Here is a 19,624-nt window from a genome sequence, read left to right as displayed (position 1 = left end):
ATAGAGTTTTCTTGGTAAAAATACGGAAGCGGTTTACCATTGCCTCCTTCTGCGCAGTAAACTTGAATCTCCGCCCTCGACTCTCTCCTATGCCACTGCTGCTCAGCACAGGGGAGTTTTGACCTGTAGCAGTTTGCCATCCACTCGCTAGTCACTACCCAAGCTAGGAATGGAATGGGTAGGCCTGTGCTTGACTTTCCATCCTGTAGCCGAGACTGGAAACTCTACAGGTGCGACCCTAAGAGGGGTAAGGAAACCCTAACCTAATCCTTTTTGTGTGTCCTCAAGTCCACAGGATGTGAGTAGCATAACCTAACAGCAGTTGATTGGGAGCTGGCTTGGGGTGTCCACAGACAGGGAGGGCAGGAGAAACAATTTAAAGACTTAGTGAAGCACAACCTCAAATGATGTTTGAGGTTACTGAGCTTTGGCCAGTTGGCAGATGACCCTAGCAGCCGAGTTGTCCAGGGAGGCAATCGCAAATGGTGTGATTTCAGGATGGCCAGGAGAATCAGAATGGTAAATTAAACCAGGCACAACACACCACTAATAGAAGAGCACACCATCAATATCTAATTCCCATCTGTGTATTCTCTCCCAGCGCTTAGGACAGTAATCTGCCCACCGTACATGCTTAATAAATACTAATATTATTAACAAAAGATCATCTTTCTCTGGACAGAGTGAAAAAGGATTGATGGTCATGCACAGGTCATTTTAGCCCAGCAAGTCAGGGGCATCAGGTCCAAGACACCTTACTCTCTCTCCAAAGCCCTACGGCTGAAATAAGGTGGCCCTAATATTCCAGGCCAGGCCAGTGACTTGGCCTTTCTGAGGGTCTTCTCTGGGGTTTCTATTTGAAGATACTTCGCAGGTTTTGGATTCGGCTGATAAACAAAGAGACAATCTTAGGTTTTAATCACTAGAGAAGCCCTGTGACACTGCCACAGAAAAAAACATCTTTTGAGGTTAACAAAGGGAAATATAAAGTCTTTGTTAAATGAAACAAGACTGATGAAAGCTCACAAGCAAGATATTTAGGAACATATGATAATGCCAGTAATGGTATCACATTTCTATCTACTTCCAATATTCAGCTCCCCCAAATTCCCACTAACCAGTCAATAGGAGTAATAGGTCCTTAGCACTTGCTCATCTTGCCAGTTCCATCAGGAAAATAGTTCAAATGCATTACGCCTCTTCACAATACAGAATAATCGAGGTCAATTAGTCATCCATTCTCCACATAACATTTAGAATGCAGAAAATAAGATTCAAATATAATGCAAACTATTCCAAGAGTCTCTTCCTAGGAAAAGAGACCTGAAATCAGTGAAATCTGTCTACACTGGGGGAAGGGGTGATGAAAAATGATTTGGTGGGTTTGTTCCTTGAGGTCAGACCAAATGGATAATTCAGGTCAAAATCCCCATATCGTGAATGTGATTCATCCATCTGGGCTACAAAGGTGGCAACCCTTCATTGGGAGGTTGGGGAGAAATGGGGGCAAGGTCTTTAGAGAGGTTGAGGACTGAGAGCCGGCAGGCTACAAAGAGCTAATAGGCTAGAAAGTTACCATTTTAGGTCTTTTTGATCCTGACTGGGAACTCTTGGGGCTTGTGAGGGGCTTGGAATGAATAAGTCTGGGAATCCAGCTCTAAAAGCTGTAGGGACAATCACCTTCATCACTGCTTTGGAGCAGATGCCTCTGCTGGACTACCTACCCGGGCAGGGAATGTGTCTGTTTACTGTTGTACTGTACTCTCCCTAGGGCTTAGTACAGTGCTCTTCACACAATAAGCGCTCAGTAAATACGATTGACTGACTGGCTATGAGAAGCAGCGTGGCTCAATGGGAAGAGCCCAGGCTTGGGAGTCAGAGGTCATGAATTCTAGTCCCAGCTCTGCCACTTGTCAGCTGTGTGACTTTGGGCAAGTCACTTCACTTCTCTGTGCCTCACTTACCTCATCTGTAAAATGGGGATGAAGACTGTGAGTCCTACATGGGACAATCTGATTACCTTGTGTCTACCCCAGCGCTTAGAACAGTGCTTGGCACATAGTAAGCGCTTAACAAATACCAACATTATTATTATTACCCAGGGCACACCCATAGGAGTCTTGCTCCATCACGCCGTTCTTTTGTACGGGGCAGGCCCAGGCCGAATGTAAGTGACATTCCTCAGGAGGTCACCCAGTGAAAAAGAATTTGACTAAGGGTCAGAGAGCTCATTTTCATGAGACTATTCCATTCCCTGAGTATGGCAGATTTTGTGAATGGGCAATCTCAAGGTTAAAAAATCACCAATTTTTCAAGAGCCTCAGTCCTTTTCCACACCTGGAATATGTTGTGCTCACAATTTTCCCACTATAGGCACAGTGACCCACATACACCCTCGAATACAATGCAAGCAGCAGCTGCAAAAAGATCTCCTACAGTGGACCAGCCACGCCTCTGCTGAGCACACACAGCTTTGGCAGTGTATCCCAAGCAATTTTCCTTAATAGAGGAAACAATACATGCCAGTATAGGACTCTGGATCATTACATACATTTTTGGTTTCTTATCAAACAAATTTTTCTCCCCAAGTAATCTAGAATTTGCAAATGACAATCACGCTCATTTTTATGATTTACTGAAAATCAAAGACAAAGGGGGCACAATTTTTTTTGTTTTTGCTGTGACAGGTTTAGAAATTTTGTTGTACCACATTGATTCAATTTTCCTTGATTTCAGCCATCTTTCAATAAAGAAACCTGCTTCTGCTAGCTGAGAACACAAGGAGAAAACCCAAAGGGAACAGAGAATATTGAAATGGTTCTACCATTTCCATCTTTGAGACAAATGTTCCTCTCAAAGGAGAGCTGGCTCAGAGCACGTGACTGCTTAACAACCTTCTATACATAAAAAAGAGACAGTACACTCTCTAATGCTGTCTTATGAAAACAGTGAAAACAGTGACAAATCTGGGCTCCGGTTTTATTCCATTATCCTGACTTGTTTTCTGGAGTGATTGTGAGCACTGAAACCTGGGGCTTTCTTTTTCTCAAGAAGAGAAAAACCATATTCAGTGTCAAACCCTAAATCGGGATCCAGTTTGCTGGTGCCACTTTAATGAGCTTTGCCCCTTTCATCCAACTTCTCGGTGCCTCAGTTACCTCATCTGTAAAATGGGGATTAAGACTGTGAGCCCCACGTGGGACAACCTGATTCCCCTGTGTCTGCCCCAGCGCTTAGAACAGTGCTCGGCACATAGTAAGCGCTTAACAAATACCAACATTATTATTAATTGCGACAATATTGTTCATTCATGAAATCCCTAGTCCTGCTGTATTCGTAAGGAAGGAGAAGCAAAGGAAGTCCACACAAAAGAGCCCCTGGGGAAAGCAGCAGATTTGAGCACCAGCTATGACTTTCATAGGTTCTTGATATGAAGAAATCATGCGGTCCTTGTCATTTCTGAGCTTATCATACGGCACTGATTTTCATCTATCCTGCCTGGGCCATAATGGGCAAAAAGCAAGCAGTATCTAGTATCAGCTGTGGGAGGGCCTGCTCCCCAGGGACCCTGGTCTGGCTGCTATACCACTCTGGGGTGAATACTACTTACCTCTTTTTCAATTTCTGCCAGAGACTTGATGGTGATTCCCAAGAGATCAACTTGCTGCATCTAAAAGGCACAAGCCAATCAACTTTACTTCCTAGTACAGCTAGTAAATTTTATTTTACATTTTGTTTTAGAAGTGAGACAAATGCAAATACATATATACACACACACATATATATATACACACACATATATATATATATATATATTTAAAGAATCCAGTGTGTATATATAAATCATGCTGGATTCTTTCTATGGTCCTTTGAGTAGGTGAAATGCACTTCCAACATGTATTTATTCACTGAATTACTAGGGCTATAATAAATGTACAAATAATAAGGAAAAATTTAATTAAAAACTTTACAACTGATCCAGCCTCGGCTGGCATTGCTCTTTGGTTTTGGGGAAAACATGAGGGGTTCATATTCAACACCTCTCAAACAGGTCAATTTTACTTAGTCGAGTCATTTGTCTTTCCACCCAAGAAAACCTCCCACACCATGTATTTGCAAGGTTTCACCTTTTCCTGATCAGTTGTGGGCCCAGCAAAATGAACCCTGATCATACTGACCATACGGTGGCAATGGTGTCTAAAGAATCCTCTGTGAGGTTTAGCTGCCCTACTCATGCTTAGGATCTGGTGGGGGAACTGGGGGAATTTCAGCTCGGAAAATGTAAGATGAATAAAATAACTGCCCATAAATTATCATTTTCTGAAATCAATGGCTGTGAAAAATGATAACATCCCATTTAATGGGAGTTTCTGTAATTTCATGGCAATGAAGGCCTCCTTCCTTCTCTTCTCTATCCCCTACCCAACCCCCCTACCCAACCACTTTTGTGAATCACTGGCTCCTACCTTACCGGCATAAGGAATCCAACCAATGAGCGAGGGGCAACACTGTCCTGTTTCCCAGCATGGGGACTTACTCTGGGTCCAGACTGGGTCCGGATGCCAAGGTGTGACTTGGCTGCCTGTCATGAACCAGTTCCCCAAAGTGTCCAGCATGGTCTAGTGGATAGTAGAGCATGGGTCTGGGAGTGAGAAGGACCTTGGATCTAATCCCAGCTCTACCATTTGTCTGCTGTGACCTTGAGGAGTTACTTCACTTCTCTGTGCTTTAGTTACCTCAGCTGTAAAATGGAGATTAAGACTGCAAGCCCCATGTGGGACATGGACCATGGCCAATCTGATTAGTTTTCCCTCTAGACTGTAAGCTCGTTGTGAGCAGGGAATGTGTCTGTTATACTGTTGTGCTGTACTCTCCCAAGTCCTTAGTAGAGTGCCCCGCATCCATTAAGTGCTCAATGAATACGACTGATTGATTAGCCACCTGGCTGATTCCATTAGAGCCTGAGACAGGTAGTGGGAACAGTGAAGCCTAGGGTCCTCCAGAGCCCTGCCTTGCTTCTCACACAGGAGGTGACTTTCTGAGGGAAGAAAGGTTGTGAAAGGTTGCTTGAGCTACACAGGAACCTATGGGATTCTCTCTCCTTACCTGCTGCCCGCTCTCACCAGCCACAAACTTACCCAGGGAAACTGCCTCTAAATTTAGGTCTAGATATCTGTTTGTTGCTGTGCCTGTGTCATGTCCCTCAGAGCGGTACGGCACATTCGACAACACTAGCCAACGAGGCCCAGGAACACAGAATACCTTTTTTCTTGCTCCAGTTCTGTGGCTGGGAATCCAGCAGAGGTCCAGCTGTTGTATCATTAGGCTCTAAGTGCCTCACTAAACTTTCTAGACTGGAATTGGTAAACAGGACAGAACAGCCTCTCCAAGGAAACGGGAGAGCAGCCAGGGTATCTATGGCAACACAGCCACTTTGGATCGGTCCAAGTTGCTTCAGCTCCACGTGTAACATCACAAACATTTTTCAAGATTAAGCTGCTACCAGAAAGATTTAAGGGATCCATATTATATTTCATTAAATTGGAAACTGCAAAGGGGACCCAAGCTCAAGGTGGATGGTGAATCAGGATCCAAGAACAACGTTTCCATGATTCTTTAGCCAGTGTCCAAGTTTCCAGTGACAGCATGCATTTTTGAAGTAGCTGTCTGAAGAAATGGATGAAGACCAGAAAATACTTTGTTGGGGTTTGCAGCAGTTCACCAACCACAGAGAACCCTTCGGCAGAAAGTAATGGGCCATCCCCAGAGGAATCCCAGAGCCTTGGTTTTAAACAATGCCTCTGTGTTTTGAGTGTAAGGGACTGGTTAACTGATTTAATCAAATACCTCTGGTTTCCCTTTTTCAGCCTCATCCAGTGCTAGTCTTTTATTGTGGTTTCTACTAAGAGAGAGGTCAGAACAGTCTAGTAGCCAGGGAAGGAAGGATAACAGAAAGCCACTCCTGGCCTGATCACTGACTAACTTACACAACTCATATAACTGCTCCAGGTCTCGGTCTGCCCATCTGTATTTAGGGATTACAACTGTTTGCCAAATGGCTGGAGAAACTGAAGTGCCTGCTGTCTCCCTGAGATAATCTCTGCCACACTGGACATGGGATAAAATGATCACTGAATGGAGCATCTGTCATTTGGAAACTAATAATACTTCTCTTTCAGTAAATTGTCAAACTTAAATAATAAAAATGATTAAGCATAATTTGGAAAATGGAGTATTTAAAGCTAGGAATGCTGGATCAGAATTGCCATGTGCAATTAAAACTGGAAAGACATATTGGGAGGCACAAGCTTTTCTAATAAGGATAATACATGTAACTTACACTTCCAGGAACCCCTGCAAACTTTTCTGAAATCATAAAAGGCACTCCATCCATTGCTGAAAAAGGAAACAAGAGGATTTCATCGGTCTTAGGAGTTACAAAATACATCTTAAAAATTTAACAAATACAGTCACTTCTGATTGTATAACACAGTGTCATTACTCAAACTGGCTATTACATTATGGAAGAATTAGGAAGCATTTTTTCCACAACTCGAGTCTAACATGATCCACAAAGCTGGTGCAAGTAGAATCAGTGTACAATTAAATAGTGGTATGCAGGCACATGGTATTGGCCTAGGCATGATGCTGCTCTGCTTCCCAGTCCAAGTCGCTATGCTTCTCAGCTTTATGGTATTGTAAAGCAGAGTACTTCTTACTTCCGCAACTTCTAGTATTTAATATTGCAAAACTGTAGTGAATAGCAAAGGGGTAAAGCATTCTGCAACTAGTTGCTGTAAAAATAATATAGAGGAAATTGTATAAAAAAAGTCAGTGGTGGTGGTACCTTTGATCCATTTAGCCCATAACCTATTAATTCCTATCAATAAATATATACTCTAGCAAGATTTCTCCAAGGGATTCTTTCAAAAACACAACTACCGTGAAGGAGTGCAGTGTACACCAAACACAAATTACACCGATATTCCATTTGTCATTTTTAGGTATTGACTTTCTGTATTGACAGAATTAAACAGTGCTGATTTGTCGAACAACTGTCCTCAGGGGATTGTAATGCCATACCCTACTGCCTTGACTGGAATGGGTGAGGATGCCAAACAACTTGGAGCTGCAGGATCAATCCCAGTTGTAGCGAGATCTTGCAGCAGGAATTGCACTAGGGCAGAGTTCCTGCATTCCTGGGGTCCAGGCAGGTCAAATCATGACTGGGATGGGGGGGTGGGGTGAGGCAGTGGGAAGCAAAGACTGGCAGGGTAATGGGGCAACAAGGTAAAGCCACTGGCATGGCCTCTGAGGACAGTAAAAGCTCTGGGAAGCTGGAGATGCATACAAACTGCTGCTACAAAACACTCTGCACCACCACCCAGGTGTTCTACTCATGTAGTGACCTTTGGATTGGATTGCAGCAGGGTGCAATCCAACGGTGACTGGTTGTCAGCAGACACTGAGGATTCCTGAAACTACGTTTCAGTGTTACATACGATGATAACAAGGACCACAACCCTGTGGAGGGGTTGAACAAGGAACACATGCTCCTTCTTGAAAGAAAAATTCTGCCCAGTGGAAGTTCAATTTCCTCTTCCATGGCACTCTAAGGCCAGTAGACCCTCCATCCCACCATCAGTGTGGGCTGTGGACAGCATAAAGTATACAAGGAGCAGCCTCAAAGGAGCCTAAAGGCAACCACCCAAGAGGCGGTACATGGCCTAACTTCCTTGCAGTGGGCAGCGAATTTCGTTCACTAGCCTCATTCCACCACCCCAAATGAAGATGGTGCTTCACTTGGCACTAAAACCTTCCCTGGCTTGGGACATTTCCTAGTCGTAAAATTTGCTCCTATCTTCAAGTGAGCTGCTAAATTGAAGGGCGGTCCTACGCCTTTAAGAAAACAGAAGACCTTTCCAGTGATTATCCTCCCTCTACTCTGATCTGAGTGGGACTGAAGATGAGCAAGGAGGAGTCAATCTACAACAGGCCAATCACGTGACCTATAAGTTAAACCAAGTTGGTCAACTGCAAATTGAGTGTTGCGGGCAAAGGTCTGCTTCATGGCTTGTCTAGAGATCTTGGTATTACTCTAACAAACTTGGATTTTTGATTTTTATAGATATTGTGGTTTCCAAAGTTGACTTCGTAAGTAGAACACCTTGGTGGTGGTGGTCGGTTCACTGAGAAACTCCCTTCCTATTTCAGTAAAATGTGCTAAAATTTTCTTTTGGGTGGTGGGTAATCTGCAAACAACTTTCCCAATAAGAAAAAAAAAAGAGTAAAAAGACCTGGTACTGTGCTTAATTTTCCCAGATCAGTGGAACGAGCCAAGAAATCAGGGTGTGGGCCTCATGATTCCCTCAAAGAAAGGTAAGCCTTCTTATGCCAAATTGTACTTTTCAAGCACTTATTACAGTGCTCTGCACACAGTAAGCACTCAATAAGTATGACTGAATGAATGAATGTAAATCTGAAGTAAAAGGGAAATCTTCCCAGATGAGAGAGAGGCTGATAGTTAAAGAAAACCCCGACACAAAGGTGGAAGCTTTTTTTGTTTTGTTTTTAAACTTTGCACACAATTTGTTTCTAGCTTGAAATGAGAGACAGATGTCCATAGCATCAGATTTCCCAGACAGGCCCTTCATTTTTGCCTCACAAACAGGGCTTCACCAGAGTCAACTGACTTAAGGGCTACAATCGGCTTTAATACACGGCCCCTTCAAACGATTTCCCTGGAAGGGAAAACCCCTAACGATATTAGAATGCCTGCATTCTCCTTTACACAGTCAAAGCAGCCTGCAATTGCTCATTGGTGGAAACCCTTCAAGCATACTAGTCCCCGGGGAGTAGGTCACAGCACAGAGCCGAAATCATCTTGTTACGGGCCACCTGGGGAGCGGGCTGCAGAGCTGGGGCCAGAACGAAGGGTTCCTTGGGATCAGATCACCTGGTCTTGATGCATTCTCCTGGCTTTCCAGTCCCTCTGGGGGCGGGAAGTAGTGACCCAGTCCAACAGTCCCACTTTTACAACAGAATAATGATATAGGTGAATAATAATTACAGAGTCAACTGCACTGAAAAAACATGGCAAGGAGCGTTTTCTCCAGGAAGGGGCTAGTTCTTCATAGATAGCCAAGACACAGCACATTCCTGGGCCCACGTTATGTACAGAGATACACATGTCAAAAAGATACAACACACAGATGAATGGCATATTAAGAGTGGCTAAGTATGGCCACTTTCCTCGCTTTTTTCAGCGGACTTACAATAAACGACTGAAGGGTTCTCCCTCCTTTTCCGCTGGCCTTTGTGGTCGTCTTAACCAAGCGCTGATACAACAGCAACCCAGAGCAGATTAAAGCAAGGATGTGCCAAAGGCTCAGTAGCGCAATTAGCATTCGCCTAAACAAACGAGCTTCAACAGAGCTGTAATTAAGCAGGCCTGTAATTAAGTATATGCCCTTTATCATAACGATCATGCTTAAAAATGGCATGATGCATGGAACTATGTTATTAATGCTGTAATCCCAAACTGAAGAGAGGGTACATAGAAATCAGCACGTCAGGCCTGTCACCAGACTGTTTGTAAAATACATTAAAGAAAAAAAATCAGAAAACAATGAGCTCATTCAACTGTTCCTTTTACAATCAGGCACTAGAAGTCAAGAGCATTTTAAATGCTTACAGATTCTGCAAGGTTTAAACAAATAAAGCACTAATCTGTCACTGAATTCCCCCCACTCCTTCCCCCTCCACACCCACCGCCCATGCCAAGGAGAAAAAAGAGGGTTTGTTTTCCAAGCATCCATGATACCTGCATTCACTGCAAGGTGCAGCTATTCTGACTAAACCGGTCCAATTTGCATGCGGCATTTGTTTAGACATAAAACGGGCATCCTGCTGCCCAGACAGCTTTGCCAGGAATCTGCAGGAATCCTTTCGCACATTGTGATAGGATTATAGTTTGCATCCTCCCTCTCTATCGGAACCCTGATTCTATTTGCCAAGGAAATTCTCCAGACTCAACTTCTCCCAGGCCCAATGCCCCTTGACTTCTGAGGCTTGAACACAGAATGTGGCAGGCACATATCAATTTTCCAATGACACTGGATAAAACAAACAATGTAATCCCTTCGAAAAGCCAATTTCATTCCTTCCTTGAGATTTCCCCTGAGCGCATTGGGAAAGAAAATGTTTAAATCAATAAATTTATTAATTTTCACATATCTTTTGGAGGGGGAAAGGGAGAAGTAAAATGATCTGGCAAACATTAAAAAAATAAAAACAAATCCCATTACCAGAGTTACAATTAATGTGCGCTTAAAGTTGTCAAGCGGTGTTAAGTGAACCCAGAGTAATGTTACTCAGAAAGTACTTTCGAACCCGGTGGTGAACGATGTGATTTATTGGCAGGTAGTCATGTTCATAATAAAATTAAATGAAACCAGAACGGTGGGAGGCCTTTAATTTTGTGTACCTGATTCAGCACCAGGAGCTGTAAACAATCGATATCACCACCTTTTAAGACTCTCATTTTCCGGGGAAGTTTCTAAAGTTCTTGGCAATCTAGGATGGAAAAAAAATGCCAAAAACCTGCATCATCAAGATCTTTCAGCCACTTTTCCTAAATCCATTTGCACTGTGAGGGGTGGAGGCTTGCATGATTTCTTTTAAATCCTACTTCTTGCATTCTCCTTGAAATAAACCATCTCCTTTCCTATCAACTACTGCAGGGCCAGGCTGCTTGGTCTGTCAAGGCCAGTTAATTCTTCTGGGCCTTGTGAGTCCCTTGTTTTTCTTGGAGGTTTACTACACAGTCAGAGCAAGTTATTCATTACAAGGTGAGGCATACCCACCCCCTCTCTTCCTAAGTGCAACACCAGTCTGAACTTCCCAGAGCAATTAACAGGGGGGCATTTCCCAACAGAGATCTATCTGGTCTAAATGCTTTCCAGTGAACAAGCAACTTTGAAAATCACCCTGCATTAGGCCATATCCATGCTGAAGATTTCAATGCAAGCTAATCAGCAAGGACAGAAATTAGTTCTTCTGAGGTATAATTAGTTTGGTCACGTTGACCAGATGACTGATGAAGTATTCTTGAGTTACAGTGTAAGCTGTCAAAAACAGGTCACCCACCCGGAAAACTAAAAAATATGCTTTAAAAAGATGCATTTTTACAGTTACCTTTTCAAATAAAATGATCTGTCATTGTCTCCAGCTGATTGTCAATTAAAATTTCAGTACAATCAGTTTTAATGTGGAAGTGCTCACCAATTATCCATAAATCACCCAGGATCCCAGAAACTGGAATCAAGAATTTCTGTCAAGAAGACCCCCTTCCCTGGAAACAGTTGTCTTCACTAACACATCAACACCAAGGGTCCTACTTTTGTGGGCTGCTGTTCGTCTCCATGTGTCCCTCAAAAGAATGGCATACGGAATGATGCTTTACATATCAGAATTAAACAAAAATAGGAATACTTTTTAATATAGTGCCTGAAGATAATTTTACTTATCCATATGTCAAAGATGATGTACAGAGAAGCAGCATGATCTAGTGGAGAGAGCATGTGCCTGGAATCAGAAGAACCTGGGTTCTGATTTCGGCACTGCCAACTGCTTGCTTTACAACCTTGGGAAAGTCACTTAATTCTCTTTCCTTCATTCATTCAATCATATTTATTGAGCGCTTACTGTGTGCAAAGCACAGAGAACTAAATGCTTGAGAAAGTACAATATAACAACAGACACTTTCTCTGCCCACAAGGAGCTTATGGTCTACAGGGGTAGAATGACATTAATATAAATCAATAAATTACAGATATGTTCAAAAGTGCTGTGGGGCAGGGGGGGGGGTGATGAATAAAGGGAGCAAGTCAGAGCGATGCCGAAGGAAGTGGGAGAAGAGGAAAGAAGGGTTTAATCATGGAAGGCTTCTTGGAGGAGATGCGCCTTCAATAAGGCTTTGTAGGTGGGGACAGTGATTGTCGGGTATGAGGAGGGAAGGTGTTCCAGGCCAGAAACAGGATGTGGGTGAGGGCACTGTGCCTCAGTTTCTTCAACTGTAAAATGGGGATACCTGTTCTCCCCACTAATTAGACCTTTAGACTGTTAGCTCGTTGAGGGCAGTGAATGTGTTTGATGTTATATTGTACTCTCCCAAGCATTTAGTACAGTGCTTTTCTCACAGTAAATGCTCAATAAATACGATTGATGATAATAATAATAATAGATTGTGAGTCCCATGCAGGACAGGGACTGTGTCCGACCTAATTAACTTGTACCTATCAAAGCACTTTGAAAAGTGTTTGACGTATAGTAAATGCTTATCAAATATCATTTTAAAAAAAACAACAAATCTTGGAAATCCATTTGGAAAGTTGCAGAAGATGAAACTCTCCAACTGCAGTTTGCTTAGAGTAAAGGGAAAAACCCACTGGTTTCCTTTTTGAGGTCCAATAAGAAACCCAGTGGACCTTCGGTGGATTTTGTTGGAAATTTAGAACACACCCTTTACGTTCTCTGTAATTTAGAGAAGGCACAGACTGCATGTTTAACTGTGTTTGGGAAAGTGAAATTAGACAAAAACAAAAGAAATTCGTGGCACCCACCTTTTATCACAGGACACTGCTCTACTAGTTGAATATTTATTCAACTCTTCTACCTGTTAAGATTTTCTCAGTGCCATAGGCGAAAAGTAGAAGCAGGGGCTCATCAACAGAAAACTCAGAAAATGTTTTGTGAAGTTACTGTGTTAGCCAACTCATATTTTCTCCACTTCTCTCTTGCAGTTGGCCTTGCGACAGATTTTTAGAAATTCTTGCCTAGCAACCATAATCTGTTACTAAGAAGCTTCTCCTGTTCAGGACAAACTCCCTCCTAACTGAAGCTAGACTCTCCAAGCACAAAAGGAAACTGGCAACCTGAGTAGATTCAGATTCTACACAAATGTTCCATGAAAAAAATAACAAAGCTTCAGAAAATGGACTTTCACCGCCAGCCACAGTAGATATAACTGGAACACTTTTCCTTAGACTCCAAAAACCACGAGTGACCAAGGGTACTAGGATACCAGTGTCCTGTATCTTTTAGATCAGCAGCCTCTGATTCTCAGGAGATGACCTAGGAAACTGGATCACCATTCTTGAAGAAATGAAGGTAGGTTCTTGAAGCTCCCTTTTCCTTCCACAGAACCAAATAATCAAATGCACCGGACAATGGGCATGGGCCCAGCGGTCACGGGCCCAGCGGTCACCTGAACTATTGGAAAAGAAACTCCAGCAGGTAGACACCACAACCTTTCTCTGAAGCCACTACCCAGCTTTGTTTAGAGGAGGGCCCTATTGACTGCTAATTCCTATGATGATCTGAATCAGCATGTGGGTGATTTTTCACTGAGTCTAGTGACTATTGCCAGGGCCTGCAGGGACAAGATGTTTAGCAGGAATCTTTATCTGGGGGGATTTTTAAATGATCAGGAAAGCAGCATAGCCTGGCGGCAAGAGTTCTGCTTTTCTTCCAAGACCGTCATTGATTCTTGCCCAGCACATCAGCAGCCAGAGGACAGGGTCCTTTAAAGTCTGCAAAATGCCTCGCTCTCCTATGATGCTTATTCAGTCAGTCAGTCAATCGTATTTATTGAACACTTACTGTGTGCAGAGCACTGTATGAAGTGCTTGGGAGCGTGCAATATAACAGACAAAATCCCTCACATTACGGTCCCACGCCCCTCTGCAAAATGGGCAGAACCACCACCACTACAAAACCACTTACTTGTGGGAAGTCAGAAGGACTGACCTGAGCCCTGAGAAAGAAATGGGCTGCCTGGATTTCAGACAGGATTACTGTTGCCTAGGTCCCAAAAGACCCTAACAGAATACAAATTTATAGGAGACCCCAAAGAAGCCCATATTTTGCTGTTGGTACAAGATGACAGTAGAGATTTTGTATCTCTTGCATCATAATTCTCAGGGCTTCCAGATTAATTTAGATGTATGAAATAATGGTTCCTATCAACAGTAGTTAAGAATAAGTAAGTCTAGGGTTCAGCGAGACAATGGGATTGATAATGTTAGATACGCAATTCTTATTTTTATCTGGAAAACAGGAACAGTACAAACAACCATGCTGCCAATGCCTCCCTTTTAAGATTTCCCTTACGCCAACGTACATCATCCCACCCTGATCCCCTCTTCTCCTTTCATGTAATCAGGCCTGCAGTGTTCACAGCAGATTAAATGAAGCACTGGTACAATGTCATTTCAAAGTTTTTCAAAAGTACCCAAGTATTCTCATTTCTAAGAGGGTAAAACACTTTTATGTGAATTTTCCCTTTAGGTCATATATACCTACACAGTATATTAATTTATGCTGACCTGAGGCAATGGTTTCTACTCATGGTCTGCAATAAGACTCCATACTTCACCTTTTCAAAATCCAAAATCCAGAGGACCGAGCCTCTGGAAATCATGGTGAGTAGAGGGCAAAGCAGCAGCAGATGAAGCTGTATTTATGACCAAATTGACATCATCTTTCATTTGATTCAGAAATACCAGGTAGACTGTTCACTTTTATCTAGTGCCATGTCTGTAAGGCCAATATGCTATAAATTATCAAGATTTAATAGTAACCTTTAAAGGGCATGTCACAAAAATGTATTCTATCAATATTACTTGTTAGTTCAGTCAGTAAGTCTTTAATATAAAATAGATACATGACTACCACCCTAACTGTATACTTCACCTCCACTGTATTTTTCCTTAAAATTGAAACAAAAGTTAAGAGTAAAAAAAATTTGCAATTCCCCCATGTTCGCTAACCACACTTTCAGCCAAAGTGTAAGATTTAATCATAGGGCCTGATATTACTGCTTCAATTTCTAAAGCTGATGAACTTTCAGAGACAGCACCAGCTAAAATAATGAGTTTGGAGATGACAAAGAATTTAAAGCTGTAGTTCTCTGCACTCCCCAGTATAATAAGCACTTGTTCTTTCCTACAATGTGCACATAAAAGAGGAATCTAAATAATAATTGCTGTAATTATCTTGAAAAATAAGTGGAGATTAATGGTGATTATGAAAATCTGTATAATTGTTCCTTGAAATCATCAGTGATCAGATGGCTTCTTAAAATGGCCATTACAGAAGAACTAGAACACCAAAATTCAACCCAGGCACTGAAATGTGACACTTCAGTTTAGGGCCTGCAAGATATTACAGGATGTTTAGAAAATGACTTCTCACCACTCTCAGTATTCTGGCCTGAATTTTAACCCTTCGGCCAGTGCCTTGCAAAGGCTCCAAGATGCCCTCGATTTGATGCATATGCCATTGTGGTTCAAAGCACCAAGTTCAACCTGTTATTTATTCAAATAATTAATTACTCTTGTATCCATCTAGCAGTTTGTCATGACACATTAATGACTTGATAGACTTCTATGAACTAGTGAACACAGAACAGCAGAGCGTTTTTATCGTCATTTAATTTAAAAACGATCCTGTGTGAAATTATCTAGTCGTGAGTGATGGAAGTATAAAGAACAGACTCAGCAAAGCTCCTTTTGGATCATTGCTTTATTAATGGTAACGTCAGGGAAATGAAAAATGCTAACATTGTCATATTTAGCTCCTGGGTAGAGATGAATGGCTGCTTCAGGGCTGGAGGGCTCCGTTTGCACACTGCAATGAGCACTAATCCTTCACACCAGAGTGTCGGGTTGGGCGGGGTTGGGCTGGGCTGGAATCAGTGCCTTTACACACCTATGGTCCCAGGGAAATATGAGCCCCTATGGCGTTTCAGTGCCCAAACATTTTTTTTTAATAGCTTTGCATTTTCTTTTTTTTTATTATCATTATTGGAGGATTTTGGGGCATGGTCTTTTACACTTGAATTTTCCACCAGTGATATAAAAAAACCATAACAAAAACATTTCGCTTTACTGCTTTTAACATTAAACATTATTAATCCAATAGAAAAACATTAAAGATATGGCTGTCACATTTAAGTGTGGAGTGATATACAGAGCTAGAAAATGCTAGTTTACTAGGATAACATTCTCTCCTCTCTTCCCAGGCTGAGATAAAATGCAGAGCTGATAACAAACCCACTTTTCTGCAGGGCTCACAGCTACTTCATCGGTTTAGAAGAAACTTCAGATTCAGCTATTCTTTTTTGCAAGAAAAATGCTTCCCGATTGTTCTAATCACAAATGATGGAAATCTATTCAAGCCACCCCAAAACTGTGCAGTTCATGTTAAGAGCAATCCTAGTATCACCAAATTACCAGGCTTCCAAACCATCAAAAGAAATCAAACAATATGAAACCTCAAAGTCACTGTCTGATTTGGCAGTAACAACGAGGGATGATAAAGAATTCCCTCTATCTACATGGAGGTGATCCTTCATGGAGCAAAAACAAGTGCGGTTCTTAGGGAAACATCTGGAGGTTCAGCCAGGATAGCAAACGTGGACTTAGTGGAAACTCCAATCCTGAATCCTGCCTGAAAATGCTTTCAACATGGTAGGCGTGATTGAACCTGTGAGTATGTATGTATGTATTCATTCATTCATTCAATCGTATTTATTGAGCGCTTGTTGTGTGCAGAGCACTGTACTAAGCACTTGGGAAATACAATTTAGCAACAAATAGAGACAATCCCTACCAATGGGCTCACAGTCTAGAGGGGGAGACAGACAACAAAACAAAACAAGTAGACAGGCAGTCAAGTAGTAGACATGTATGAGTACTTGTGTGTACTCAGCAAAAAAAAACAAACCCAATAAAAAATAAAGGAAATATGGAAGTGGGGGGAAAGAAAAGAGGAGTATTCAAACAGTTCCCTAACTAATTCTGACTATATCTTCCTCAGAAACTAGGAAAGTGTAAATCTCTCCCTGGGCCTTCCTGGCCTGAAAGGTCATTCAAGCAGAGAACTGTTCTGGAATGATGTGTGAAGTCTGAATAGAGGAGAGTCACAATTTGTATCAAGAATCACGCTTCCCCTAAGTGCAAATCAGGACTGGCTTGCCAGTTCTGATGTGCCACATTCCAAGAAGGCATTTCTGCCCATGCCATTAGGAGGGAGTGAATGATGAGTTGCACTGACTTCCCAAAGCTGAAAATGAAAGCAGCCAAGGGGAATGCCAAATGGGGGCAGAAGGCTAGACTGATTCAATACAGGAGCAGTGTAGGGGCAGGGTGTGGAACAGTCAGCCAGTAACTCTTATGCTTGTATGCATGATATTAAAACACTACAGTCTTTGGAGGAAAAAAAAACCCCAATACTCTTATCCATACCTGTACAGTGAACCCAACTAGTGGAGTTACCAGCAGTAGAAGCTCAGACTATATTTACCGCATCATTAGATAAGTTTTCCCCTTAAGGACATCCCTCCTTTCTGAGCTGATCTACTACAGTCCAATTCACACACTTGGGTCTTTTAAATGCCAACCTACTCTATCTAGACTGTAGGCTTCCCCTCTAGACTGTAAGCTCATTGTGGGCAGGGACTGTGCCTGTCACTTAGTACTATGCTCTGCACACAGCAAGTGCTCAACAAATACAATTGACTGACTATCTTGACTTATCTCACTGCTGATCTCTTGTCCACACACTCTTTCTGGCCTGGTACTCCCTTCCCCCTTCATCACTATCAGTGGTATTTGAGTGCTTCCTGTGTGCAGAGCACTTGGGGCAGTACATTACAATAGAATTGGTAGACACATTTCCTTCCCATAGCAGACTTACAGTCAACAGTCCACCATTCTCCCCACCTTCAAAACCTTCCTAAAATCACATCTCTAAGAGGTCTTCCTTAAGTCTTTGTTTCCCCTCCCTGAACTCCTCTCTGCATTGACCTTGCACTTGGCTATTAAGCATTTTGATAAGCACTCAAGCCCCACAACACTTCTGTCCATATCCTTACACTTCCCTATTTTCCCTACCTGTAATTTATTTTAATGCCTGTTCCCCATCACAGATTATATGCTCCCTAAGGGCAGAGATCATTTCTACCAACTCTATTGTATTGTACTTTCCCAAGCGCTTAGCACAGTACTCTGCACACAGTAAACACTCAATAAATGCCACAGATTAAAAGCTCTAGACCTGCATGGACACTTGAATTGCTCAATGGTAATTGAGGTTATTTCACCTGATTTACCGGGCCCAATCAATAAATAGTATTTACTGAGTTCCCACTGTGGGTTGAGTCCTGTACAAAAACCCACCATTAGTTGTCCCATTTCTGGAAATATTGTCCCCGCTCCCAGGGATCCTCAACAAAAAGTGGAACTGGAATTTTAAAAAATAACCTGAAACAATCCCTCACAGGGAACGAGAGGCTTCACCTGACCAATTTCCATGAGCAAGCTCTGGGAGTCTCAGGCAGACACAGAGACCAATAACTCCATGAACAGAAAGAAGAATTACATTTTGAAGCATGAAGAGAGAGAGAGGAGAGAGGGTACTAAGAGACATCATTTGTAGAAAACAAATAAAAATGAGATAGGAAAACAATGAAACTTTCAGAACTATGGCCATGTCATCATTTGATCTGTGTGAAATTTACCCAAAGTCTATACAAACAAGATGGGTGATAAATCCCACAGTTAATCCCGCTGCCATAATCTGCTATTTATATTCTGGAGGGCTTTTTATTACATACCTGTGCCCAGAAACATAGGATACTGGGACATTAAAGAAAAAAAGGGCAATAAACCTTCCCAGTTTCATATACCCACAGAATAAGATCCAAATTCCTGAATCTCTCTCACTTTGATCCAAGAACTTCAGTCCAAATAGCCCAGATCACAAAGTTTGATTCAGCACTGCTTCCTGGACCTCCTGACTTCCACTGCTTACTTACTATGATCTTGCCCTCCGCTGCCTGTGAAGTGTAACAATTTCATGGGTTTTACTGTTGTCTCTTTTTCTAAATGGCAAATATTGATAGGGTGGGCGTTAGTGTTAGGTGGTAGGTAGGTGTAAGAGAAATTCCCTATAGGTTGAATGAAGGGAAAGTGTTTCTCAACTAATTATGGTGGAACAAGGAAGCAGCAGATTTTTCTTAAATAAATCACCATCCCAATAGCTGTGTTTCAGACCCCAACACCAGGGTATCTGTAAAGAGAATCTAAATATGAAAGCTGAGTTTGCATGACACATATACTTAACTGAATGGATGGTCCTCAGCTACTTTTGTCATCAACAACAGGATTTAATGGGAGCCTTCAGTAGTAGTTGTTTGGGAACTTACTCCAGAAGGACCTCAAGGACGTACTTAATTTGACCAATTCCTGAAAATTCCTTGAGGACAAGGATGATCACTCAAAATCTTTACTCATGGCACCCTGTGGGTACCAGTATGTGTTAAATGGAATCAACCGTCATTCCCATTTCTCTGGGCCAGCCCACCTCCACTCAACAGCAGGACACATTCCTGAAATGCTAGGTCACTGGGTAAGGTTGGTTTCTGGGGGGAGGGAGGCAGTGAGGAAAAAGGGAGATGAGGTGCTCTGGTGCTTGGAGACAACCTGCGTGACATCATTAGGAGATGGGGTTATAGTTGGCCCAAGGAACACAGAGCAAAAGCCAAAAGCAATTACCCCCA

General features: G+C 42.3%; 1 protein-coding gene across 5 annotated transcripts in view; it reads right to left on the bottom strand.

Moving 5' to 3' along the window:
• The window catches only part of MVB12B (multivesicular body subunit 12B), a 142,989-nt gene that overhangs the window by 17,393 nt on the left and 105,972 nt on the right, over positions 1–19,624 (bottom strand). For 4 of the 5 annotated variants that reach the window (XM_029063065.2, XM_029063066.2, XM_029063068.2 and 1 more), the window contains 2 exons: positions 6,341–6,396; positions 3,611–3,670 (listed from right to left, as the gene is read on the bottom strand). The exons of the other annotated variant lie outside the window; for it this stretch is intronic. In XM_029063065.2, coding sequence (XP_028918898.1) covers positions 3,611–3,670; positions 6,341–6,396 — 116 coding nt within the window. The remainder of the gene's footprint in view (positions 1–3,610; positions 3,671–6,340; positions 6,397–19,624) is intronic. 5 annotated transcript variants of the gene reach the window in all.

This window comes from Ornithorhynchus anatinus, chromosome 4, assembly GCF_004115215.2.
Source record: "Ornithorhynchus anatinus isolate Pmale09 chromosome 4, mOrnAna1.pri.v4, whole genome shotgun sequence".
NCBI lineage: Eukaryota > Metazoa > Chordata > Mammalia > Monotremata > Ornithorhynchidae > Ornithorhynchus > Ornithorhynchus anatinus.
Note: the sequence above shows the minus strand (reverse complement) of the source record. Positions and strands in the feature narration are given on the sequence as shown.